Consider the following 27,522-nt stretch of genomic DNA (forward strand, 5'->3'; position numbering starts at 1 on the left):
CCGCAGAGCTCCGGTCCTAATGTGAGCGGCGTTGGATGCAGTGTGAGCGAGGCGTAACTCAAATTAGGGAATGACAGGGACCACCAACTGCTTTTCTCCATGGAGATGTTCTTTGCATGAAACATTCCACAAAATGGCATAAAACATTTCCAGTTCCATGTGGAATGCTTCAAAATGGGGTTTTACTTTGGTTTTAACTGACTCATAGACCACTAACGGCAAGTCCTTTGTAGGGGAAAATAAATCAGTAATCTGAATGTAGAAGTGCTGCTCTATTCCCCACTGTTCAACAACTATAGGAGCAAATGTGGACTGTAGGAGTTGCACCATATACAGACACAAAGACACAGAGAAGAATAAAGTGGTTCAATGGTTCAAATTTGTATTAACCCCTGAATCGTAGCAGCTTCTAACCTTTAACCCTGACAACCATGTTACAGGTGCTGTAAAGTAAAGTGTGATTGTTCACCTGCATTAAAAATCCGTTCATATAATTGTTCAATCATTAAAACCATTTCATATAGGAGGCTGTCAGGTCAGTGTGGAAATCAGGTTATATGCCATGCACCATTTGCAGTTTGTTGGAGCTTAGCTGGCATTCAATTTCAATTGCCTCAAGTTAGTGAATATAGGAGAGCAGTGAGCACTGACAGGTACAAGTTACTCTTGTGACAGACGCTAATTAGCAAGTGCAGAAGTAATAGAAGAGCTGGGCTCCCTCTCTGGCAAAGAGACAGTGATGGCAACAAAGGCAGGGTCATCTCTTTTTAAGTGTCTCGCTTCCCATTAGAGCCAAGATCTCTGGCACCAGCCCCATCAAAGGCCATTCAGAGCCAAAGCACTCTGTCACATTGTGTAGATCTCCTTTGCATCCTGCATACAATAGAGGGGAACTCGCTCACTCGCTGCTGGCTCACCATTGACAGAAGGGAGGATAATAGAAAAATAATGGCATGTGATGAGTTTATGTGTTTAGACGAAAACTCGTGGGGAAAGTCTTTGAGAGAAATGATGGACTCATCTTCTGCTCAGCGAGGCTTTGACATTCTGTAGGAGAGGCTGGAAATAGTCTCCAGGTTGATAGATAGGTGGTTTGGGATTAGCCGCCAGACTCATCTACCAGCCACTGCCTGGTGCCAGCATCTAGAAAAAACACACAGAAATACAAAACAGAATGTCAGGTTGTGCGCTGTGGGAGAAGCCATTAACTTTAAAAACAGTAGAGGCCACTGGGTGACAGTTTGGAATGATTTACAGTTTAACAAAGAGATATGGAGTTCAAAAAATATATTATAACAAATACACACATTTAATATAATTTATTGATTTGAACTTTTACACAATTCATTGGCTCTCATTTTGTCTAAATGTATTTAAAGGTTTAAAGATGATTTGAGCTAGTAGTAATGCAATATAAACAAATACAAATCAAAAACAGCCTGTATTTAAGTTTTATTTGTTAAATGTGACATCATTGACTTACCAGAAGTTCAAATGTAATAGATTAAAGCATGTTTGAGTAAGCCCATATTTTCCTTCATTTGTGGCTTCATTGTTTTCCCCTAGAGTTTTTTCAAAAATAAAAACACTAATGAAAATCCAACAGTGAATCTCCCCTTTGCAGCTCTGCAGTTTTGAACAAGAGGAACATTTTCCATTATATTTTAAGCTGTTTTAGATCAATATTTCAGTTTACAAATGTCATTTGTTGCTTCGGTCCCCCTCGCTCTTGCTGCTTGCTCCCTCCCTCTACCTGCCTGGTTACCAGGTGCAGTCCAGGCCAACAGATCCGCCCAGCTGAAGTTACAGTCAGCTGGAGATAAAAGGCTGCCGCGGCCAGAGCTCAGTGGCCAGTGTTTTTTTTTAACCTCTCTTTCATATATGTTTGTTTTTATTATACTCATTTTACTCACTTGTTATTTGCACATTCTATAGTTTTTATGCATGATGAGCGGTGTTGTATGCAGTGTTCATTGAGCAATTTGGAAAGTGTGATACAACTTGTCAGTTGATCAATAGACATCCATGTGTTTAAGAGCAATAGAGCCATTTGCTCCCATGTCTCCCTCAATGACACTAGCCCTCTGAAGCACTTTCTAATAATCCTTCTCCTCACCGGCCCCTATGGACCACCCTGCTGCATAGCATGCTGAAATAAATTGTTCTCCCTGCATCATTAAACAGTCTGAATTAGCGGGTGAAATTTAATTATATGTCACACATGAAGCTCTCCTTCTTGGTTTAAAAGAGGCATAGTTGGTTTTATGCATGGAGGTTATGTTGAAGTACATTATTCAAGCAACTTAACACAATTTGCAGTGATAGAAGTGGACTCCTTTAGGAAATTGGAAATAAAAGAGGTACATTTACCCCTTTCTAAAGTTACAGTTAACATGCTGTCTGTGTGTATTTTGAATATCTGCAATATTCTAAATGTTGAGAGCGCCTTCAGCCAAATGTAACCAAAAAGGTTTTTATTTGTATGGTGTAAAAAATAGAATTCTGCATTATCTTCAAATTTGGAATATCTTAGCCTATATGACGAAGTTACAATGCAATTTCTAAAAGTTAACAATCCTCTGATCTCTACCGATTGCAAACTTTTGTTAGAGGAGTGTTGTGCATTTTAAAAGACTGCCTACTCTCATTTGAACCCTGTGAACAACTTGGCAACATCCCAAGAACTACAAACACTACACCAATGTTACACGTGTGCCTTTCCAAGTGACCCTCTCCTCAAGTAATACCACTGCAGTCAATATTATCATATTATTTTTATTTTTGAAATTCTCCGGCACATGTTTCTGCTGTATTGTTCCCTTGGGTTATTAGAAATGTCTCAGTAACCTTCAAGCTAAGTACATTCACTTTCTCCGTCTTGTGAACAAGCAGAGGTGCAGACCAACTTCCACACAGCAGAGACGTGATAGACAGATTCATTTATAAAAAAAAAGAACACGAGATTGCACACTAATTTGCCCGGTTACGTGAGACACTTCATGTGGGAGACACAGGCAGCAGCATAGTGGAGTACTAATGAACAACTATAAATCCACCCTCTTCCTTTTTCAGTCCATTTACTAGATACGAGCGCAGCATAATTAATTCTCATCATTGGTTACATAGCCATTTAATGTATACAAATATGAAAAAAACAATAGGCATCCTATAGGAGTAATTGCAGTAAAACTGAGCTGTATTCTGAAGGGGTGATGTTTGGAGATCACCTTGGTAGTTGCACAATAATGAGCATCCTGCTAAGACCTTGGTGATACTAAATATTATTACCCAATGATCAAACACAGGCTAGTGAGAGAATGGCTAATTAGGAAGTATAACATACACAAGGAGGATCTACTTTTAGACATTATTTAAATTGCAGCATTTTTCTCACACCATTAAAAGAGGAGGTATGCTATGTAACAAACTAAATGTGCTTAGACAATGTGACATATTGTACAGCGAGATACTGAACAGTTAGACTAGAATTATAGATGGGAGTGATAAAATGTGAATATATGATTATATTTCTGTGATGTATTTTATCTGCATAATAGTGATATTTTATCTGCATCATTAGTCTAAGAGAAGAATGGGTGTGTGACAAACTGCATTTGTGAAGGTATCATAAAGATGGGCCAAAGAATGTTGCCCAGGGGGGGAGTTGCACCCCCCTTGCAGGCTTTATCTCTACGGAAAAATACCAAGTGCCTTGATGTGAAGCTGACCAATGAGAAATGTGACCCGCCTATTCCAGAATATCTAATAAAACCAACCAGTATGGGAAAAAAACGGGGTGAGACGCAGGAGGATCACGCAGGCTGCGTACAACAGCTTGCGTGATCAGTCTCCGCGTTTGCGGGGAGCTTGCCATACAAATGTCTGATATTTCTGTGTCGTTTCATATTCTAAGTTGAATTGTGTTCTCGATGTGTTACGGAATAGCATCAGTGTGTGTCTAATTCCATGACATTTTCTGGTCCTTCGAGCCGGATGACAAGCAGCCCCTTCGCAGAGATTGACGGGTGACTCGGTGAAGTCTGTGCACAGCTAAAGGAAGTCCACTTTTCCCGTGGCCGCCCATCGCACCTCATTCTCCGCGAGGAGAGCGCGTCGTTTCGAAGCAGCAGGAGAACACAGGCGACGAAGAAGGTCAGACAAAACTTTGAGTGTGAAAAAGAGTTAGCCATAAAACGTTTTATGCATTAGTTTGATATTTACTGGAAAAATATTGTAGACTTTTATGCCCAGTTAGGTATTACTGAGGAAATGCCCAGTTAGGTATTACTGAGGAAATGCCCAGTTAGGTATTACTGAGGAAATGCCCAGTTAGGTATTACTGAGGAAATGCCCAGTTTGATATTACTGAGGAAATATTGTAAGCTTATGGACGAGATAAGTTTCTCACATGAAGGAGTTAAATTGCTCACCACGAGTTAAGTTTCTCACCGAAAGTGATTTAACGTATGCTTTATGTACGAGTTGTTACTGACATAAAGATGAGTGAATGTAAGTAAGAGAGAAGTGTGAATGTGTGAATGAGGATTAATAAGTGATTAACTAACAAGTGTGAATCACAATTAATCATACAAGGGTCACAAGGCGTTATTCTGAGAGATCTAAAATTTGCAGTCACGGGTGAATCTTAAACACCACGTTTATGTCCGGAGGAATCTAATAAGGAATTTTCTCTAGAAGCTTGACATTGACCGTGACTGTAAAGCAAGTAGCATTTCTCTCAGACGACCGAGACCACATAATGCCAGAATTACTGATGACTGATGAGTAATAGGAAAAGTTAACATTAACAGGGAAAGAATTTGACATTCTAAAGTAAATGCCTGAAGAATTGTGGAGATTCAATCAAGAATTGAATAGATTTAAATTAGACAATATCATCTAAATTTAGACATTATAGAAGTTATGAAAACCAGTGATAACAGGACTTAAACATTATAGGACTCAGGACGGAGGCAAGAGATGGTTAGACTACAAGAAAGAGAGAAAGTAAAAGCAGGTTACAAGTGAAGGTAAGAGTAAGTGAAAAGAGAGAAAGAAAAAGCAGGTTTAGAAATTTGGAAATGGGTGTTTCTTCCGTTACGAGAGGAAGACAGAGAGCAAGACAGAGAGGAAGACAGAGAACAGACAGAGGGGAAGACAGAGAGGAAGATGCATGCGTTACAGAGAAAAGACAAAGAAAGTAGGGAACAAGGGGAAAAAAAGGTTGATAAAAATGATGTGCTTTATAACCAAGGGGAAGGTTTAGAATCATTTTGATTTTTTAATACGCATATAGACTTGCTAGAACAAACTAATACACAATGTTTGTAAAGCACCACATGAGCAGGTGTGAGAGATTGAGTTTGAAACTCACCTGAAGCACATATAGAAGATTAGCACATATCACATTAGATGGGTGACTTTATTCAGGCCACGCCCACAGAGGAGATGTGAAATTTGATGTTAATACTCTAAGTTGTGAACTGACCCTTATGGCCAGCTCAATGGGGGAATTATTGAGATAATTATTATTGTTTGATGTATTTGAATCACACACACACACACACACACACACACGCACACACACACACATACATACATATGCGCGCACACGTGGAGACCAAACATTTAGAGTTTGAAACATTTAGAGTTTGAGACTTTTAGAGTTTGAAACATTTAGAGTTTGAAACACGTAGAGTTTGAGACATTTACAGTTTGAAACATTTAGAGTTTGAAACATTTAGAGTTTGAGACATTTAGAGTTTGAAACTTTTAGAGTTTGAAACATTTAGAGTTTGAAACACGTAGAGTTTGAGACATTTAGAGTTTGAAACATTTAGAGTTTGAAACATTTAGAGTTTGAGACATTTAGAGTTTGAAACTTTTAGAGTTTGAGACATTTAGAGTTTGAAACATTTAGAGTTTGAAACAAATGGTGGTAAAACAGATAGGTTTGGCAGTGTCGGATTACAGACACACAGGGGGGGGGCCCAGCGCCGTGGAAGGGGGGGCTCAGCCAGGGATGTGACCACTGAACTGTGAAAGGTCAAGAGGTGACATTGCGGAGTTGGAGTGACAGACGCAATTCCATCTCTTCCTTGATTACATCCTGGATTAGTGAACGTTGTAAACTATCTGGATTATTGAATTTTGTTTAAATGTAGAATTGTGTAGTAGTTTGAGGAATGGGCAAGGCCATATCTCAAAAAGGAGGGATATTGGACGAGTAAACAAATATTCCGAATCAATAATTACTCAAAACAAAAATTGTAAACAAGAAAGCTGTTTGAAATACACTGAACTGTCGAAAAGACTTTGTTTATCACCGCAGCAGAAAACGTGTTGGAGATGTGGTGTTTACAGGGACGAGCCAAGTGGACGAGCCAAGTGGACGGAGCCACACCGTGTCGTCCTCACACCGACCATTGGAGGGACGAGAACATGGGTGCTCTCATGGGAAAGTGAGAGAAATGTCTGGACAACACAGCGGCAGATCCATAACATCGCAGACGCAGGACTTTGTTTTTTGTCCAGAGTCTACGGTAGAGTACGATACTCTGCTACAATGGACGGGAGACAGATTCTACAGTACGCAAAGTACTATACTCTGCTACGATGAACAAGAGCCAGAGGCTACGGTGCGCAGAGTACCATACTCTGTGAAAAGAATCAACAGTGAAGAAACACAATGGCATATTACACCACAGCCACTATTGGTTACACTAACTAAGAGAGTTTTTTATCTGCTACAACATAACTACATGCAATGTTAATGAGATTATGAATTAAGATGGGAAATGTACCAGTTCATATGTGTCATAGGTGTGACCGAAGCGAGCAGCGGAAGAAGGTCTCTTAAGAAACCAAGCGAGGACGTATGGTGGTGTGGGGACACAGTGCTGAGAAGGCACTTGGAGGCAAAGGGTGTAGGACGATGTGCCTATGTATCTCTTTTGTGGCCAGCCATGGTCATAACAAGGATCAACATCACCCAGAACCATACTGCAGGGTCAAGGTCGAGAGGTTAGTGGACAATCTGGTCCCAGTAGCACCTGATACGACGTATTTGATTCTATTGAGGTGTCCAGAGAGGTCCCTGACGAGTCAAAGTGACTGACCAGAGAGCAGCGGGTTTAAGGGCTTTCCGCTTGTACTTCTATATTTCCCATCACACCGCACAAAATTATAGACAAGATAAATTGTCTGTTTGTCAAATTACAGAGATTGACCAATCTGACTCAAAATTTAGGACAGTAATATAGCCATGTAGACATGTTGTGGGCCGAGAGAAAAGGAGTGTGTTCAATGTTTGAAGACTGTGCTTAACTTTTTGTGTGTAAAAGTGTCATTTTAACACCAATATGAAAGACATGTTGAAAACTGAAAAGAGTAATGTGTTTGGCATATGAGACAGTAGACTAATGCTTTGATAAACAGGAGGGAAATGTGATAAAATGTGAATATATGATTATATTTCTGTGATTTTATCTGCATAATAGTGATATTTTATCTGCATCATTAGTCTAAGAGAAGAACGAGGGTGTGACAAACTGCATTTGTGAAGGGGTCGTAAAGATGGGCCAAAGGATGTTTACCCTAGGGGGGGAGTTGCACCCCCCTTGCAGGCTTTATCTCTACGGAAAAATACCGAGTGCCTTGATGTGAAGCTGACCAATGAGAAATGTGACCCGCCTATTCCAGAATATCTAATAAAACCAACCAGCATGGGAAAAAACGGGGTGAGACGCAGGAGGATCACGCAGGCTGCTTACAACAGCTTGCGTGATCAGTCCCCGCGTTTTCTCCCAAGCTTGCCATACAAATGTCTGATATTTCTGTGTCGTTTCATATTCCAAGTTGAATTGTGTTCTCGATGTGTTACGGAATAGCATCGGTGTATGTCTAATTCCATGACAATGGGACATTTGGAGTTTACCCATTTGCTATTTTGGAAAGAGAGGCCAAACTGATATGGTTTGGAAAAGCCCCATTTGTCCCTCGTCCAACACTGGACCTTCTTGTGGTGAGGTAAGAGTGCTAGAGAATGCAAGCTACTGGAACATTAATCAGAACAAAACATAGCAATTGGAATGAAGCCAAATGTATTCATATATTTTGCATGATGTCAAAATGGCAAGATTGATAAAATTACCGTTTATGTGAATGAGGAGGGGCATTGTCCAATCTTTCAGGAAGTAGCAGGGGAGACTCCATGGATCTATGAGGAGACTCTCACTACAAAATGTAAGATTAGATTTGACTACATGTATTAAAATAGGCCATTTATTTTGTTATTTAATTTATTTATTTTAGCTAGAATTTTCTATTAATCTAAATTGCAGTATTTTGTTGTAGTATAATCACAATGTATATGTACCACTAATGTGATTACAGGATGATTAATGGTGCAGAACTGGTCACAATTGCGTTGGCCGACAATGCATAAATTGCCTTTGAAAAATGGGGGTGGCTCCATAATGGAAAGAGGTTGAATGAATGTAAAGATGATTTAATTGGCCTTAATAAAAATAGTGTTAGATGGAAATATTGGGCAATTACAGCTCAAGTGACAATACTTCACAATGAAGTATGCGTAAACACAGTAGGAAGATAATGGGAGAGGAAAACAGACGTTGTTTGTGAAACACTAGCGGCCAGATTTACCGGGGGCTAAATTGACAAAAAATAGCATGTGTCGTTTTGTTGACGTGTTGCTCCTTTTAGCATTAAACCTACGCTGTGATTGGTGGAGTGCCATTCAGTTGAAGTTTTGTTTATTGCCTCGCTTTTTTGTGTTTACTTGTATACATTTGTGCAAATGCTTAGTAAATCTGGCCCCAAGTTACAATAAAAGGTAAAGTGCAATGAAGAGATCAGTTGGATGATAAAAGGTATATTATATCACATGTATTTGTAGTGGTATCAGTTTTAAATTGGAAAATATATATGATGCGTTTTTTGTTTCAGAACAGTCTAAAATACCCCAATGTGTATTGTTGTTATAGGAATGATGAAAAGATATGCACCCACTTCGACAAATGTTCTTCCCTGAGTAATTTAAAAACAATTGCATACTTCTTTAATTTAATTGTAATTACTCCATCATTTTCACAGAAAAGTGAATAAACCCTGTTATCCACAATTTTTCAATGTGAGAAAATATTTATTTCATATATCTCCCTGAGTGATATTTGAAATGGGAGATTGGAGCATCTGACATTGAATGCTATAAATGATGCAGTAACGCATCACCTCCAGGCTTCTCCACTTTGTCCCAATAACAATAAGCCAGAGTGAGGTGTCTGACAGGTCATTCTGTTACTGCTCACAGCAGCATATATCACACCGGAATAAATCTTTTACTTTTATCAACTCTTTTTCTGAGGCTGAGGCTCCCCAACCTGCAGCTCACTCCAAAAAACAGCCCCCTGGTGTTAATTATAAGACTTTCTTCTCCTGGAGCCTGAACGGGATGTGGAAATGCATTAATCTTGATTCCTCAGCTAAGTCTAAAGGGATGGTTTGAAGAGCTTCCTGTGGTAAACCCTGAAGCGAGGTGACTCAGGATGAAGGCAGAGCGATGGGGAATATGTTGTGCAGTGGGATTCCTGCCTGACTGCCTCCTCTAACAAGTAAATCCCCCCTATGGCATTATATATTCACAGAATGGTAATCTGATTTAATATTTGGTGTCACCCGGGATGACACAACAATGACTATCTTCCACCTGTGTGTGATTTATTTGTTTCTACACACGCAGCATGAAGGTGACCATCACCTTATAAGTCCAACCGACGCTGAAGGACTCTGACATGTTTACACACACGAGTTTGCATTCTCATTGCACACATAATCCACATTTATGTAGACTGAGGTCGGTTCACTACTTTGTAACAAGGGCACAAGGCAAGAACACACATACACATTTTCCATTCAGCAGTGGCCATAATGCCTTTGTTTTTATTCATTGTGTAGAGATATGATATTGGCTGATGTGTAAAAATAATCCGCTCACCGTTTCAGAGCAATGAGTCAGTGTGGCTTGATGCATCACAAACACCTTACTGTGTAGCCCTGCCAATGTCATTGACTGTGAAATGGTGGCATGGCAATGACACAGACTATCAGGTATAGTAATTGCTTAAAAACATTACTGCTAGCAGCTGGTCGCAATAAAAACAGACAAAATAAAGATAAAGATAAACATGCTGCATTTATTGATAGTTTAGCAAGCAGTTCTATAAATCTAATTTGGTGTGAAGGAAAATTTTAAATATCCCAACAAGCGCATGTAAAACATCCAAATAAAATAAATAACCTATTTTCTAAAACATGTATCTTTTTAAATATTCTACACATGGTCCAGAACAACAGTGAGTGTTTGGTTGGCAAAAACTCTCAATATCTATCCAGTTGTGACTTTGAGCTTGGCACTAAAGCACATTGCACCGTTAACCCTTCAATTAAAATTTGCTCTATGCTCATCTCTGCACTTTTACAGAGTGTACTGATTTATACACACATGGAATTGTATATTTAGTGATTATTTGCATAACATATTTAATTATTAAATTTGAACTAATGTTTGCATGTTTTTCATTCTTGATGCTATATTTGTACCAAACTCATTAGCTAAACCCATTCTTCCTAAATAATATATGTGGGGGAAATGCTTAGTCCACACAACAAATTGAAGTCGACATTCACACTGCTGGTATAGACGTGTTTTGTGATAATTGTACACACTTAACAAAGCTGCAAACAAAAGCGATTGCTGTGTCCAATAGGCAACATGTTCTGGCTGTTCCCATCTCAGTGGGCACAGCGACCAGGCGTCAGGATTGTGCCATCTGTAATGTTTCTGGTGCAGAGCACTTTGATATGCACTCGTAAACAACGGGCCGATGCTTAGTTACACAAACGAAAAACTGTCCCACTCACATGGATAACACTCTCTCCTTTTGAGAATTGTTTCTTGTGATTGATGTGAACATTGGAACTTGAAATTGGTTGTGTCAGAAAAACACAAATCTTTTAGCTCTGGAGTAAAACTCATATTTCTCTAAACTTGTCTTTTCTCGTGTGTTGTTATTTGTTGTTGTTTTTTTGTTGTTTTTAAATGCAGAAGAAAGTCAAATTACTGTTACTTTAAATTAATATAAAGTAAAATTCCTGAAAATATGTTCGGAAAAGGAAGTTAATGATTTGTGGATAAAAAGGATTGTACAATTTATGAAATACAATTAATTACTTATTCTGCATTTAATGATGGATGAAATTGGTACAGCTTCCAAAACTAATTTTAATACAATCTATTATGTCAGTGGAGGAAAAGAGGTATACATACATGCACATACTGAATGCAGAATCATATTTAAGAAACTACATACTTACAGTTTTTTTTTTATTTTAAACACACCAGGCCATGTTATCCTCGTTGTATTTTCACAATGAACAGAATGAAAAGTAACCACAAAACCAATCCAGTTGCTCCTTGTCGTGGAAGGTATTAGGTGATGCTAATGTGCGATGACAAAGGCTATGACCTGGCGACCACACATAAAGAAAACCATGTTGTCACCATGGAGCTCGGCCATCAACAATGATGCAAAAAATATGTTTGCTGTCACTGGGGTCATAGCTGACAAGGTTTGTTTATGCATGGAAAATCATATCGGGCCATTTTAAGGACACATTATTCAGAGACAAAACAATGTAACCTAATGAAACTATTTTGAGTTTATTGATTGATAAAATTCATATTCTATTTTTTAACATGTTTATACAAAAAAATACAGCATATTTTTTCAGTTAAAACATCAATACAAATTCCTAACCCTATTTATTTTATTCCAATGTAACAGTGGAGTTTATAGTGGTGTTGCAAAGAAACACCAAACTCTCATTTTGATCCGATCTGATCTGATCAGATCTGTCCAAGCAAACCGCCTGAAAAACAAAAACAAAGGAAGCCCAACTGGCAACAGAATGAACAAAGATCCCAGAATGTGGACTTCACATTTAATCTGAACATGATGAATGCTTCAGCTTCCACCCGAGCCCTCACATTACCAGTCTCATGTTCCTGAAATTAATATCCAGGTAGAATGGTGAAGCTAGCACAGCATTTTCCCTCGTTAGACTTCTAACTGCAGTTTTCAGACGAATAAGAAAAACAAAACAGTTTTGGCAATGCTGCACCCTTTGTCAATATTAGATATTTCTCTGAAAAAAGGGTGAAGTTTCACCAAAATAGTGCCAAATAAATTTGAATTAAATTAAAGGTGTATTTTGTAACTATTGTGGTAAAGAGTCCGCTATCCGCTTGTCTCCTGGAAAATAATCTTAGAATGTTCCAAAATTTGGATCTTGTGTTTTAATTGCTAAAAATACTTTGACTACTTTGAGATTGAGAGGTTTATTGCCATACTATGGCATACAATACAGGCTAGACAAAGCTAGTGCCGGAGCTACACAATGCACCTTTAAGTGGACTCCTTACATCTAAATAAACAAAGCAATTACACATTTAAATTGAGTTTTACACAATTTGGGTGCTGTCCTGGTTCTAGTTGATTAATCAGCAAACTCCAAATTGACATCACAGCGATGAGGGAAGAGAGAGTGAGTTATGTTATGGTTTTACCAGCCAACTTTTAAAAGGCAAAGCTAAGCAAACTACACTGGTTTGGATTATAGTCAAAAAATACAAAACATGCTGCCCTTCTCTGTATTATTTTGAGTTTACACTTATCTTTTGATGGATAAGGATCCCAGATGGATGGTAACGCAGAAATTGAGGAGGAGTTGTAGGCAATGAGCTCAACCTCTGGGGGCAGTGCTTCACATTTCTACAGAGTTCAAGGTCTTGCTTGCGTTCAGTGACACTGCATTGTGTCTCCCATTGCAAATCGCTGCTAATATGCATGCCAAAATACTGACTCAATACTTGATCCGATAATATACAGTGCTGGAGCTGTAAGGAGAGGTGTGAGTCTCAGAATGGGACCTTGGCACATAAACACTCTTTCAAGTATGGCTCAAGCTTGTTTTCATTGTATGGGCGTTTATGAACTTTCAAAATCAGTAGATGACTTTAGTTACAGAAACACAATACAAAAAAATAAAAAGTCTACATGTGCTCAAGGCTAAATTATTGTTATATAATTGTTTATTTTTTTTTTTACTTCTTGTGCATCACGGCCACGACAAAAAATAAAATAAAATAAAGACTTCAAGGTGCCCAACACACTGTAAGGAGTGTCCAAACGTGTGGCCTTATCTGACCTACACCAGGCGCACTTAGAGGGTAGATAAAAAACACAATTTTAATAATTTTACCCCCTTTTTTCACCTCATTGTAACCTACGGTCAATTCATCTCAAAGCTTTTACTCATTGACCATATGCACTTACAAGAAATTATGGCAAAAGATCTCATTTGCTCTGACTAAATGGATAATGATAAGATATATTCTGACCATGACAGTGTGAAGCTTAAGTGAATATATAGGAGTAAATTAAATCCATATTTCACAACACGGCCGAAGGAGCTTGGGAAGGGGCTTTTATGTCGCACTAATTGCACCTATAGGGTCAATCTTTAAAAATGTAATCTTTTATCTCATTGTGATTCATCAAATGTCGTGGGTTAGATGACCGCGCTCGTCCATTTTATTCTTCATTCCACTACATTTTCTTTATTCCCTTCATGCCGCCCTTTGAATATTTATTATCTTCTCATTAGAAGCTCAGTCTAGTCGCGGCCATAGCCTTCTACTCACAAAGATATAAATTCAAATTAGTAACACTTGCATAGCAAATGACCCCTTAACATTTTTACTGTTAAAAATGGTTTTGTTGTAAGCTTTTGTATAAAATCGTATGAGCAGAACATGGCTAGTTTACAGACTTAAATGAAAATGAAACGCAACACTAGAGAGAGGGGATTGTGTGTACTGCCCAGACGCCAACTCTAATAATAATAATAATAATAACTTTTATTTATATAGCGCTTTTCAGTGACCCAAAGACGCTCTTCTGGCTTTACTGTTCTAATGAGACAATATAACTAAGAGTGGATAAACATAAGTCTGAGCATAAATGTATTAATCAATAGGAAAAGTGGCGCACAAATATTAGAATAATTGATCTGGCGTGATTCAGCAGAGGGGAGGTCTCACCGGATATTGCAGAGAAATAATCGCTCCACTGAAGGTCAATAAGTACTACAGGAGTGACAAATGTCCTTTCTTTGACTTTATTTTGCCTGCAGAAAATTACTTCAAGCTCATTCTTTTATGTCCTCAGTATGATGCAACTTCATGGCAGTGACAAATCAGAAAGCAAGGAAACACTCAGATCTCGAACCGCCCGGGCACATAGTACCACATTGGAAGCCTCAAACAGAGCGATGCTTTATGTAGAGCTTTTAAAAATATGGGATTCCCTTACAATAATAAATGTGATGGTCTTGCACAGAGCAGAAACATCAACAAGCCCACGGATAAATTAATCAAATTGTGTCTAATTTTCCAACAAAAGACATGCCAACTTCATTGAGCTGTTATCACTCTGGCACCGCAGCAACAAAGGAATTTCAATATCTGTCAAATGAAAATTGATGGAGTGCCTCTAAATGTCAGGCGCTGCATATGAAAACTAATACAAATGTCTGTGTTTGGGCTGAATACAACCGTCCCCAAAACATCAACTGCCTTCTGCCCTCACAGCCTCCTTTGATGCTTATATTACTTCAAACTTCTAAAAATAGCCCCAAGCTTTTGTACTGCGCTGGCACTAGGCTGGTAATACTGCAAAATGGGCAGCATCTCGGGAGCAAAACAGAGTGGAAATGGTTGAGAGAGACGCTGGGGTATATGGGAGTGCGATTGGACTCCCTGGGTTCAATAGTGTCACTGCCCTGGTTTCATCAGTACGGCCTGAAAACCAATACAACAACTATTACTGCATCTAAGTGTGACACAGGTCAGCGGGCTAAGGAAGTCATCACAAATATATCCCAGTGTGTCTCCAGGTTAACACAGTGAGTGGTTGGACGGACAGAGTTCCACCCATTTAGCTGGGGAAGAGTTTTTAGATTATTTGAGGAAGAAAAGCAAGAGACTGTGTGCGAGAAAAGCAAAAGCACTAATAAATAAAGTTCAGCCAAATTCCAACATCCCAAATTGTGTGCACTATAATTATAATAATAACAACAACAACAACAACAACAACAACACAGTGCAATTATGTACAAACGTGCTTCATAAGGCTAAATACACTCCTAAGTATTATTTTCTCCAACACTAGTTTACAATAGTACAGTCCAAATGCAGGTTCTTGAAATGGAACTGTCCTTGGTGCTGAAGACTGCCTTTCTCTTAAACACTTGAAGTCAACTATCTTCTTCTTTTTACTATTGTTTCTTCTGCTGCATAGTGAAAAAGCTACATACACTCTGACTACAGCAGTTTATCTCCTTCCCACTCGAGCTGCCAGACTAAGCGAGGGGGTTGTGATGGTAGCTGCGAGTCAGCATAAAATAAAACTACCTTTGGGACCAGCAGTTAGGCACTACAGTGTAAGTGTCAATATTAGTTAACCAAAGCCAATAAGGAACCTGTGAGACAATTATGCAAATGTTCCTGGAATTTAAATCTGTGTGTTGTTTAGTGAGACGCTTTAGTGAAATGGAACCAGATTAGATGGGGTTATTATCGTTTATTTTGTTTTATACTTATAAGTTACATCAGCAATATTGTCATACCTAAAGAAAGGCTTTGAATTGCAGGATTTCTTAGAATTTGATACAATACATGGCTCATACTTTGATAAATAATCTGAACCGTGAATATGTCAATTGTGTTCAATTTCAAATCAATTTATTTTTTGTAAGGCCCAAAATCACAACAACAGTTGCCTCAGAGGGCCACAGGGAGAAATGAATCAACAATGTCTGTGGTGGCGATGGAGTCAGACAATGTCTGTGGTGGCGAGGGACGATGTCCCAGGGTCCTCTGTCCTTAGACTCTCCTTCTCGGCCAGGAAAAACTACAAAAAAAAACCTCTTTGGGAAAAAAGCGTAGAAACCTGGAGGAGTTCCAGTGAAGGAGAGATCCGACTCTCACAGACGGACACGAGGGAGACTGGAGCTGGACACACTCTTCAGGCAGATGAGGGACCGACTGAGGCGAACTGGACCCACTCTTCAGGCAGATGAGGGACCGACTGAGGCGAACTGGACCCACTCTTCAGGCAGATGAGTGTTACATATCTCCTTTCTCAAAATAATCAAAATAAAATGTTCTGTCACAATCTAGTTTTGCAAAACGTTTTTATGTCCATTGCAATAATAATAATAATAAATATAGCCGCAAGCGGCAATGATCGGCCCTCGCCACGCCGCCGCCACGCCGCTGCCACACCGCCGCCACACCGCAAGAGGAGGGGGCGCTAACGCGCCCCAATTGTCCTTTTATTACGCCTACTGCTGAATCTGTGACGCTGTCACATCTTCTCCCCTTTGTTTTACCATCAAAAAGCTATTTTATTTTGAATTCTTGGCAAAATGTGCGGCTTTGCCGCACAGACACCGTGACTCTTTGAATGAAAATGTGGATAACTTTTGATGGTCCTGAAGATGAGTCTCACCAAATTTCAGGTTAATAGGGCTGACGCCCTGGGAGGAGTTTGTGAAAGTCTAAAGTGTAAACATGTTCTGGCGATTTCCCCATTGGAATAACATGAAAGGTTTCGGTCATCGTTACGGCAACGCCATAACAATTATGACATGGGTCTCATTGACTTTTTTGATGGGGATGCTAAAATTGAGTTGTGTGTCAAATTTCATATAATTTCGCAAAACTAAACATTTAACCTCCATATAAAATCTGTAGGGGGCGCTGTGGCGCCAAATGAATTTATTTCACTTCAAGTAGGTTTAGGGCAAAGAGTTTAACAACTGATTCTAATTTGACGCAATTCGGACTTTATCCGCGCAAACGGCAGAAATTTTAAATATGGGAGATTTCTGAAATTCTAGCTACAGTTTGCGGCTTCGCCGCACAGAGACCGTGAGAGGTATCAATGTAATTTGGATAACTTTTGATGTCCCACTCCTCAGTAGCATTTTTACCAAATTTCAGCTTTTTAGGGCTAACGCCCTGGGAGGAGTTCGTAAAAGTACAACGTTTGTAAAAACTCCGAAGTCATGTTTAGCCATTTTTGAAGCAATATGGCCGACATTTGGTTGGGCGGACGGCGTTGCCGTAATAATATTTTTTACTTCTCTTGTCACCATCTACCTCTGCGCCAAATTTCATGATTCTACGATCAGATTTTTTTTGGGTCATTTCCTATCTCTCAATGCATTTTTGGTACATTTGGGGGCGCTGACGCGCCAATTTTTTTTATTTTAGAAAAGGGAAATAGCCAGAATGTAGAGAGGCACGATTTTTAGAGGTGTGAACATTTTTGTGACTTTTTGTCAATGTTCACTGGGTGAAAAATAGGGGGGTTGGTCCCGAGAAGAAGAAGAAGAAGAAGAAGAAGAAATATAGCCGCAAGCGGCAATGATCGGCCCTCGCCACGCCGCCGCCACGCCGCCGCCACGCCGCCGCCACACCGCCGCCACGCCGCAAGAGGAGGGGGCGCTAACGCGCCCCAATTGTCCTTTTATTACGCCTACTGCTGAATCTGTGACGCTGTCACATCTTCTCCCCTTTGTTTTACCATCAAAAAGCAATTTTATTTTGAATTCTTGGCAAAATGTGTGGCTTTGCCGCACAGACACCGTGACTCTTTGAATGAAAATGTGGATAACTTTTGATGGTCTTGAAGATGAGTCTCACCAAATTTCAGGTTAATAGGGCTGACGCCCTGGGAGGAGTTTGTGAAAGTCTAAAGTGTAAACATGTTCTGGCGATTTCCCCATTGGAATAACATGAAAGGTTTCGGTCATCGTTACGGCAACGCCATAACAATTATGACATGAGTCATTGACTTTTTTGATGGGGATGCTAAAATTTAGTTGTGTGTCAAATTTCATATAATTTCGCAAAACTAAACATTTAACCTCCATATAAAATCTGTAGGGGGCGCTGTGGCGCCAAATGAATTTATTTCACTTCAAGTAGGTTTAGGGCAAAGAGTTTAACAACTGATTCTAATTTGACGCAATTCGGACTTTATCTGGGCAAACGGCAGAAATTTTAAATATGGGAGATTTCTGAAATTCTAGCTACAGTTTGCGGCTTCGCCGCACAGAGACCGTGAGAGGTATCAATGTAATTTGGATAACTTTTGATGTCCCACTCCTCAGTAGCATTTTCACCAAATTTCAGCTTTTTAGGGCCAACGCCCTGGGAGGAGTTCGTAAAAGTACGACGTTTGGAAAAACTCCGAAGTCATGTTTAGCCATTTTTGAAGCAATATGGCCGACATTTGGTTGGGCGGACGGCGTTGCCGTAATAATATTTTTTACTTCTCTTGTCACCATCTACCTCTGCGCCAAATTTCATGATTCTACGATCAGATTTTTTTTGGGTCATTTCCCATCTCTCAATGCATTTTTGGTACATTTGGGGGCGCTGACGCGCCAATTTTTTTTATTTTAGAAAAGGGAAATAGCCAGAATGTAGAGAGGCACGATTTTTAGAGGTGTGCTAATTTTTGTGACTTTTCGTCAATGTTCACTGGGTGAAAAATAGGGGGGTTGGTCCCGAGAAGAAGAAGAAGAAGAAGAAGAAGAAGAAGAAGAAGAAGAAGAAGAAGAAGAATATTCCGATGCGAAAACAATGTTTCCCATTTTTCAAATATCATAAACTATACATTTTCGGAAAGCGCTCGCGCTTTCCTACCTCATGGTGTGGGTCCCTGGTCACTGACGGGTACTTTCGTTAATTTTGAGTGGGCTCCGCCCACTTTGTGTTTTTGGCCCTCTATACAGTAATAATGTTCAATTTTTGCATTACATGCTTATATGCACGGAACATGCAAGAGATGGGGAACGTATTCGTGAGCTACTTAGGGCAAATGAGTGCTTTATATGGGGATGACGATCGCTTCGCGGTCGTCATCCCAATGTAAAGTGCTCGTTTAGTGCGCACTTTTGCACGGGCTTCGCCCGTTTACAACGGTAATGTTCCATTTTCCTACTATTAATTAGTATGCACGGGGCGTGCGTGAGTGAAGGAGTGCGTTAGTGAGTGTTTGGAAGTGGGCGAGCGCTTCGCGCTCGATTTCGTGCGCACTACGTGCGCACTTTCGCAGCCGTAAGGCCGTGCTTCGCACGGCCTTACGAGATTAATAGGCCTCTCGCCAGCTTGTGGCGCTCGGGCCTAATAATAATAATAAAAAAACAAAAAAACAATGTATATATTACAGATGTAAAATAGAGCACAGTTCAGAATTGACTATTTATTATAGTTCTCGTCCAAAGACATGCATGTGTTAGGTAAAATTGGTGACTCTAAATTGGCCCTAGTGAATGAATGTGAGCGTGAACTGTCTGTAATGTCTATGTCTCTGTGTTAACCCTGCGACAAGTTGGCCACTGTCCAGGGTGTACCCCGCCTAAGACCCGAAGTCACTGGGATAGGCTCCAGTCACCCGCGACCCCGAAAGGGAACAAGCGGTAGAAAATGGATGGATGGATGGATTATAGTTCTGCAATTGCTTTGAGTACGCCAGAGAAACTTACTACAGCATATATGCGGTAATAGATTTGTCACATCAGGCAGTGACTGTGTGATTCCTGAAATCAAAATGTCAAGACTTCTCATTTTCCTGTCTGTCTACAGAATTAATGCGGCTGGGCCTCATTACAGCCGTGCTCACCCACAGTCTCTAGAGAGCAACTTTGCCAGAGCAGAGCAGCACGCAATTGAAATAACAGGTTAAAAAGTCTGACATCTGTGTATACACACTTTTTGACAGCAGAATTGTTTAAATTGTACTCACCGTTCTCTGAGTTGGGTTTAGCTTTTCAGTGGGGTCATAGCTGGAGAAAAAGGAGAAATACATTATTATAAGTTACAGAGAACAATCATATTTATCAAGTTTTATTTTGTCTTTAATCCTTGCAAAGAAGTGTGCAGTGCGTTCAAGTTACATCGACATCGACTTTCAAGTCTTTCAAGTCTATTGTCTCAAAGTGAAGCATTAACAAAGTCTTTGCAGTTGCTATCAGCACTTCCCTCCTTCATCACCCCTCCCCTTCGTCTCAGTGCCAGAACCTTGCCATTGCTAACAGGAAGCAGAGGGCACAGTGCTTTATTTAATTAGTCACTGCAGCTGAGTGCTCATGTGGAACCGAACTGTTGAGGCAGATTGGGCTAGCGAGATGGATAGACACTCTCCCACCGGGTCTTGGCCACGCTGTCAGAGGAACCCAGATTACATGACAGGGAGGGGGCACAGGGGGGCGGACGGCAGAGGATGTAAATGGCATCTGTACAGGAGGACTCATCCCAAATAGCCCTGTCTCCCCACAAAAGCCTCGCTAACTTGTGTCTAAACTGCCAGCCAGTGTGCCAGTCTGCTGTTATGATGCACAGTACTCCGTGGCGTGACTGCTATTATTAGCCCTGACAACACTCATTATTCCAAATGATTTAGGGGAGGGCTATTTATTTCCATGGCTACTGACAATCATCAGGTGGCAATTCCCTCATTGGCTAGCAGATAACCTCGAAGTACTCGCTGCAAATCCTTGATGAGTGATGAAAGCGAAAGGTTGCAGCTGACAATAATAGGATATGATTTAGACAATTCTGGATTTTTCTTTCTTCTTTTTTTTAATTCTTCCTTTACCATCATCGCAGGAACAGGTATTTACGGACTTCCCATAAACATAATACACCATAAAGGCAAAAGTCAGTGTAATCACTCATTTGTGCTTTCTCCCTTACAGATGTTCACCAGTTAAGAACCAGCACATTTTGCATTATTGTCTTGTATATTTATTTGATTGTGTTTGTGTGTAGTTAAATATTGTCTTATAACTGGGTTGTATTTATTAAAGAGGCGGTGAGTGTTCTTTGAGTAGAGCAAGTCATGAGTTTGTTGATAACATCTGTCCATCTTTCCAATTTGGTAAGATTACGGTTTTTTTTTAAAGGTTATTGTGAGTGATATGAAAATAAAGAAATGGTAAAACATTTGTAGCGCTTTTCTCCCTTCAAGTCACCCACCAGTGTACGCAGACACTGAGGGCGAGGCGGGTTAAGTGTCTTGCACAAAGGCCCAAAGCTACAACATAACAGCAGTATTCACCTGAAGGGGCTGGAATTGCACCGCCACCCAGAGGGCCAGTGGATCAGTCTGCTGTACCAAGGATGTTTATGTCCTCTAGGAGAGATATTGTTGGTTGAACTAGAATATTGAGGTGAGTCCAACAATTTTCTACAGCCTATTCAAGACCCCACATGGATTTTTAATTAATTGGCACATAGTTGCTGGATAATAAGTATAGAGTAAATCAATTAGTACCTTGGATCACTATACAATTATATTATGATCACTTATCTAATATCGTAATAGCATGAATAGAGCCACCCTCTAGCCACAGAGATCCACAGTGTATTTTGGCATTTTTCAATCAGAGCAAAAACAACCCAGACTCATTTTTATCAAATAAGTTTTAGGTATGATAGATTCACAGTTGATATAAACGGCAGCCTTTGCTCCCAAATAGCACCATCTGTGGCGCTTTGCTTCGGTTACCTCCTTAAAACGTTCTGACGTTCCCACAATAGATGTAGATGTGGAGATACCCTGACATAAGTAACCATGACAATTTAGCTCATATCAAACTCACTCAATCCTCGCTAATTTTCTCTGGCTCCAACACATAATTTGCTCACTAATAGGTCACCTTAAGATGATTAGTGTTGCTCACTGTGGTCAAAATGCTTTATTGGTGTATAATGAATGAAGTATAAGGGGCAGATATAAATGAGTACAAATTAATTTAGCATCAACTTGCAGAATGGTGCTGAGGAAAAACAGTGGAAGAGCGCATCACTTGAATAATGTGTCCATTACTAAGGAGCAATGGTGTGTAGGGAGCACTCTTAATTAGCACTCTTGAAGTTATCCAGTGACCCACATCAAATAATGAAGGCAACATGAATGTTCTATTTACATATCTTGAGTCAGTAATGTGTGACCGTTGGGAGGGCCCAGTGGCGGAGGAAGTGCCAGTGCGAGGAGAAAGGCGCCTGGGGCTGTTTTTCAAGAGCCTCTCAAATCAAACTGTAGCTGTGCCGAATGGCTTATAGTGACCTGCAAGTAGTCACAGAAACACTGAGAGCTGTTGATTCGTATGAATACTTTCTGTTTATCTATGCATAAGTTGTTACAATACTTAAGCCAACTTCAAATTTGCACTTTTCAATTCTAGTTTTGCCACAGCAAATAACCTGCATGGTTACATGCCAAAGATGTTTTCATGGAATTTACCAATTAATCTGATTTGTTTAGAAACAAATACACACAAAGAGTAAATTAATAAACTGTATATATTGTGTAAATTATATTGTTTTTTGCTCGATGTAGTTCAACTATATTCAAGAATGTGCATATGGACGTGTCTTTGCAGACCTGTTTGTACCAGATTTGAGTGCATGTAAAGAGCCTTTACACCTCCAAATACTCCCCAAATTGGAGCTTGACTGTTTGTTAAACATTATTTGCTTCTGCTGTAAAGGCAACAAAGGGCTCTTACCCTTCTGGAAATGAATGAGCCCAGGTTCCTAGTTATCACTAGTTATTGTTCCAATCAGGCTGTGCTTTGAAAGGAGAGGCGCACTCTTCTTTGGACAGCTCATTAAGATAACACACAAATGTGGCTTGCCTTGCCATCATCCTGGGTTTATTAAACTGAGGCTCATTTCAACTCTATTGTCTAACGCAAGAACCTCTGCCTTTGTCAGCGCAATTGGAGCCAGATGTCAAAACAAAGCTGCGCTGCCTGAAGTGCTTACAGAGTGATCTCAGAAGGCAGCACCATTAGCTTGACTTCAACAGTCCGCCACCCACTATGTCCACCTGGATCAGGCAGGTGCACGGACAATGAGGAGAGACAGGGCGAGAGGCATAGGTGTGGCTGGGTGTCGTAGTCTTGTCAGAGAAATGCAGGAATGTTGGGATAAAATTTGAATGGTTGTCCCATGGTCTTCACATGGTAGATAAACGAAGATGGATTTTACCCTGACTTGTACCCAGCTCTTGACTGCTTTGTTTATAACAACGTTTTATACATATACATATATATGGAGCCTACCCCAGAGACATAGACACACAGACAACCATTCACTCTCACATTCATTCACTAGGGTCAATTTACAGTTGCCAATTTACCTAAAACATGCATATCTCTGGAGCTCCTTATTGGATTATTGAGAGGCAAGAGCTCTGCCACCGTGTACCCTACATATATATATCAAATATAGTAAAAAAGCCATGGTCTTCTTCGTTCAATGACTGACTTAATTTGCTTATTAATCAGATGTAAAATATTAGAAAATTGTCTTAGATGACCTGGCTAGACCGGTAGCGGTACTCTGCTAATAAAACTGGACCAATGGGGACCTGGTCCAGGCATCTATCTGATATAGAGAAATATATTGGGCCAATATTTGCACTTCTTATCATATCAGCTATTGGCCCTAAAGCGCCAGTATAGGCTGATATTCTATTTGGGTCGGTGTGTTAACAATCTGTGCCTGCAGGCCATTTGATTTTTGTTTTGAACGGGAAATTCAAAATCGGTTTCTCCACTGCCCCCTGGGCCGCCGCCGATTTGACCCTGGGATACAAAGAGCTTCGCCGGGCATTTGTCACAGAGCTTTCATTTCTTTTTTTTCCAATTTTGGTTTTCCCATTTCAAAACGAAAATCAAATGGCCATCAGGTAAACAGACCATCAACGTCTTACTGTACAATTGTTTTTTCTTACACTTTTCTAATGTACAGCAGTGCATTATACAGGTCAGTTGTGCCTGAACCTTTTTCCCTATAGGTCAAATATTGAAGGATTATAAGATAAGATAAGATATTCCTTTATTGTCCCACATGGGGAAATTTCATTGATGCAACGCAGGTAGATACAGAGGTAGATACAGAGGTAGATACTGAAGAAAAGAACAGATCACTTATAGGAAGTTTGAAAAACACTTTCAGTAGAAGATCTCCTATAAACAAAAACTCCCATAGACAAAACCTCACATTTAATAATAAGTTATAATAATAATAACACTTATAATAATAATAAGTGCTGGGCCACAGACTGGTAGTCGATATGTCGAATAATTCAGATGTGCAGGGACCACATCTTTTCAGACAAAGAACCCTTTTTATCAGTGCAGGGCATAGCAGGACAAATGTTCAGATTTAGTCAAACTTGCAAAACTTGTTCCAGTTAAATTTATAGACAAGATAGATTTCACTGTTATGGCTGTAGCTCAGGGGGCAGTGCATAATGTAAAACAGCTTGTTGGCATCACTAAATGAGTGTGTGCCTGCTTCTTCTTGCCTCAAACCATTGCACGCACGGTGAAGAGTTATACCATCGTTTTGTTGTGCTGAATGGCTTAGAGCCTGAAGGTGGTCTAATTTCTGGTGTGCGCATATCCTCTATCAGAGCCCAATCACACACACATTCCCATAGTTCCACCAGGAATTCTTCAAAACAAACTTGAAGGCATTTCAATTTGCATGTCTTGGAACAAATACATGGTGCTGTGGTGCACAAACTACAGACACCGCCTGTGCATAGACAGTATCTACATGATTAGATGTAATTATTATTGTGTTTCATGTAAGTAAAGTAATTATATAATGTTCTAAAGGGAAAGTCTGCATATTCTTTAAAAAAATATTGTATTTCCTGCATGCAAAAATGGTCAAACGACACATGGGCACCGTCACATGTGCAATATGTCCAAGGATAATGTTTGTACTGATTGACTGACCTGTCTTTGACTCTTCCTCTTCAAGCTCCTTGGCCTCTTCTGCTGTGGAGAACACATTATCAGCCAAACCACCACACAAAAGACAGCACACACTATTGCTACTTCATTGCCAGCCAATGGAGAGCTGATCCTTCACAGCTCAGAGGACAAGTTGTAATGAGAGAGAGACTGTAGGACGACCAAACCAGGGACAACACACACACTTATGACATATCCAGCCTCTATTCTCACAAAGACGGTAATCACATTAGGCTTTAGCCGGTGGCTTTCTGAAAACCCACTGTCAACAGAGTTTGAGAGGCACTGCACTGATGTCTGTCAGTGATGGCTGTCACACTTACACGTGCACACTGAGGCTAAAAATAGCTCAGGGAGAGAATGTCTGAGAAGCGCATATTAATTATTTATTTTAATTTCATTTTTTCTTCTCTGACGTGTAGTTAGTAAGAAGGCTCGGCTTGAACTGATAACAGCAGAAAATCTTGTGTCAAAACAATTTATGTGCAATCCAGTGTTTGCAAGATCTTTTTTCCTGACATTGACAGAAAGAAAATGAGTCTCTTGGGAAATTAACCACAAATCTGTGTTATTACAGTGTAAGTACGTGCAAAGTTTTCCAGATTAGTGCTGGCGAGATGTGCAGAGAAACATGTCACATTCAGTTCTATTGTCAGTTACAAAAAAGATGCCTGGAAAAGTAGAGAACACACAAAGGAACGAAAATACATACATATATATCAAATATAGTAAAAAGCCATGGTCTTTTTCGTTCAATGACTGACTTAATTTGCTTATTAATCAGATGTAAAATATTAGAAAATTGTCTTAGATGACCTGGCTAGACCGGTAGCGGTACTCTGCTAATAAAACTGGACCAATGGGGACCTGGTCCAGGCATCTATCTGATATAGAGAAATATATTGGGCCAATATTTGCACTTCTTATCATATCAGCTATTGGCCCTAAAGCGCCAGTATAGGCTGATATTCTATTTGGGTCGGTGTGTTAACAATCTGTGCCTGCAGGCCATTTGATTTTTGTTTTGAACGGGAAATTCAAAATCGGTTTCTCCACTGCCCCCTGGGCCGCCGCCGATTTGACCCTGGGATACAAAGAGCTTCGCCGGGCATTTGTCACAGAGCTTTCATTTCTTTTTTTTCCAATTTTGGTTTTCCCATTTCAAAACGAAAATCAAATGGCCATCAGGTAAACAGACCATCAACGTCAATTGTTTTTTCTTACACTTTTCTAATGTACAGCAGTGGATTATACAGGTCAGTTGTGCCTGAACCTTTTTCCCTATAGGTCAAATATTGAAGGATTATAAGATAAGATAAGATATTCCTTTATTGTCCCACATGGGGAAATTTCATTGATGCAACGCAGGTAGATACAGAGGTAGATACAGAGGTAGATACTGAAGAAAAGAACAGATCACTTATAGGAAGTTTGAAAAACACTTTCAGTAGAAGATCTCCTATAAACAAAAACTCCCATAGACAAAACCTCCCATTTAATAATAAGTTATAATAATAATAACACTTATAATAATAATAAGTGCTGGGCCACAGACTGGTAGTCGATATGTCGAATAATTCAGATGTGCAGGGACCACATCTTTTCAGACAAAGAACCCTTTTTATCAGTGCAGGGCATAGCAGGACAAATGTTCAGATTTAGTCAAACTTGCAAAACTTGTTCCAGTTAAATTTATAGACAAGATAGATTTCACTGTTATGGCTGTAGCTCAGGGGGCAGTGCATAATGTAAAACAGCTTGTTGGCATCACTAAATGAGTGTGTGCCTGCTTCTTCTTGCCTCAAACCATTGCACGCACGGTGAAGAGTTATACCATCGTTTTGTTGTGCTGAATGGCTTAGAGCCTGAAGGTGGTCTAATTTCTGGTGTGCGCATATCCTCTATCAGAGCCCAATCACACACACATTCCCATAGTTCCACCAGGAATTCTTCAAAACAAACTTGAAGGCATTTCAATTTGCATGTCTTGGAACAAATACATGGTGCTGTGGTGCACAAACTACAGACACCGCCTGTGCATAGACAGTATCTACATGATTAGATGTAATTATTATTGTGTTTCATGTAAGTAAAGTAATTATATAATGTTCTAAAGGGAAAGTCTGCATATTCTTTAAAAAAATATTGTATTTCCTGCATGCAAAAATGGTCAAACGACACATGGGCACCGTCACATGTGCAATATGTCCAAGGATAATGTTTGTACTGATTGACTGACCTGTCTTTGACTCTTCCTCTTCAAGCTCCTTGGCCTCTTCTGCTGTGGAGAACACATTATCAGCCAAACCACCACACAAAAGACAGCACACACTATTGCTACTTCATTGCCAGCCAATGGAGAGCTGATCCTTCACAGCTCAGAGGACAAGTTGTAATGAGAGAGAGACTGTAGGACGACCAAACCAGGGACAACACACACACTTATGACATATCCAGCCTCTATTCTCACAAAGACGGTAATCACATTAGGCTTTAGCCGGTGGCTTTCTGAAAACCCACTATCAACAG

At 39.9% G+C, this 27,522-nt stretch overlaps 1 protein-coding gene across 2 annotated transcripts in view; it reads right to left on the reverse strand.

The window, feature by feature from the left end:
* Positions 1 to 226: 226 nt before the first annotated feature.
* cd276 (CD276 molecule) overlaps positions 227 to 27,522 on the reverse strand; it is a 63,856-nt gene continuing 36,560 nt past the window's right edge. The window contains exons 6-8 of one of the 2 annotated variants that reach the window (XM_072465003.1): positions 27,233 to 27,271; positions 19,962 to 20,001; positions 227 to 1,143 (exon numbers count right to left, since the gene is read on the reverse strand). In XM_072465003.1, the coding sequence (XP_072321104.1) occupies positions 19,979 to 20,001; positions 27,233 to 27,271 (62 nt within the window). In that variant the 3' untranslated portion in view covers positions 227 to 1,143; positions 19,962 to 19,978. Of the gene's footprint in view, positions 1,144 to 19,961; positions 20,002 to 27,232; positions 27,275 to 27,522 lie in introns of both variants that reach the window. The other variant, XM_072465002.1, reaches the window with a different exon arrangement.

This window comes from Eucyclogobius newberryi, unplaced genomic scaffold, assembly GCF_026437365.1.
Source record: "Eucyclogobius newberryi isolate DKJ021-1_F unplaced genomic scaffold, fEucNew1.0.hap1 SCAF_5, whole genome shotgun sequence".
Lineage (NCBI taxonomy): Eukaryota > Metazoa > Chordata > Actinopteri > Gobiiformes > Gobiidae > Eucyclogobius > Eucyclogobius newberryi.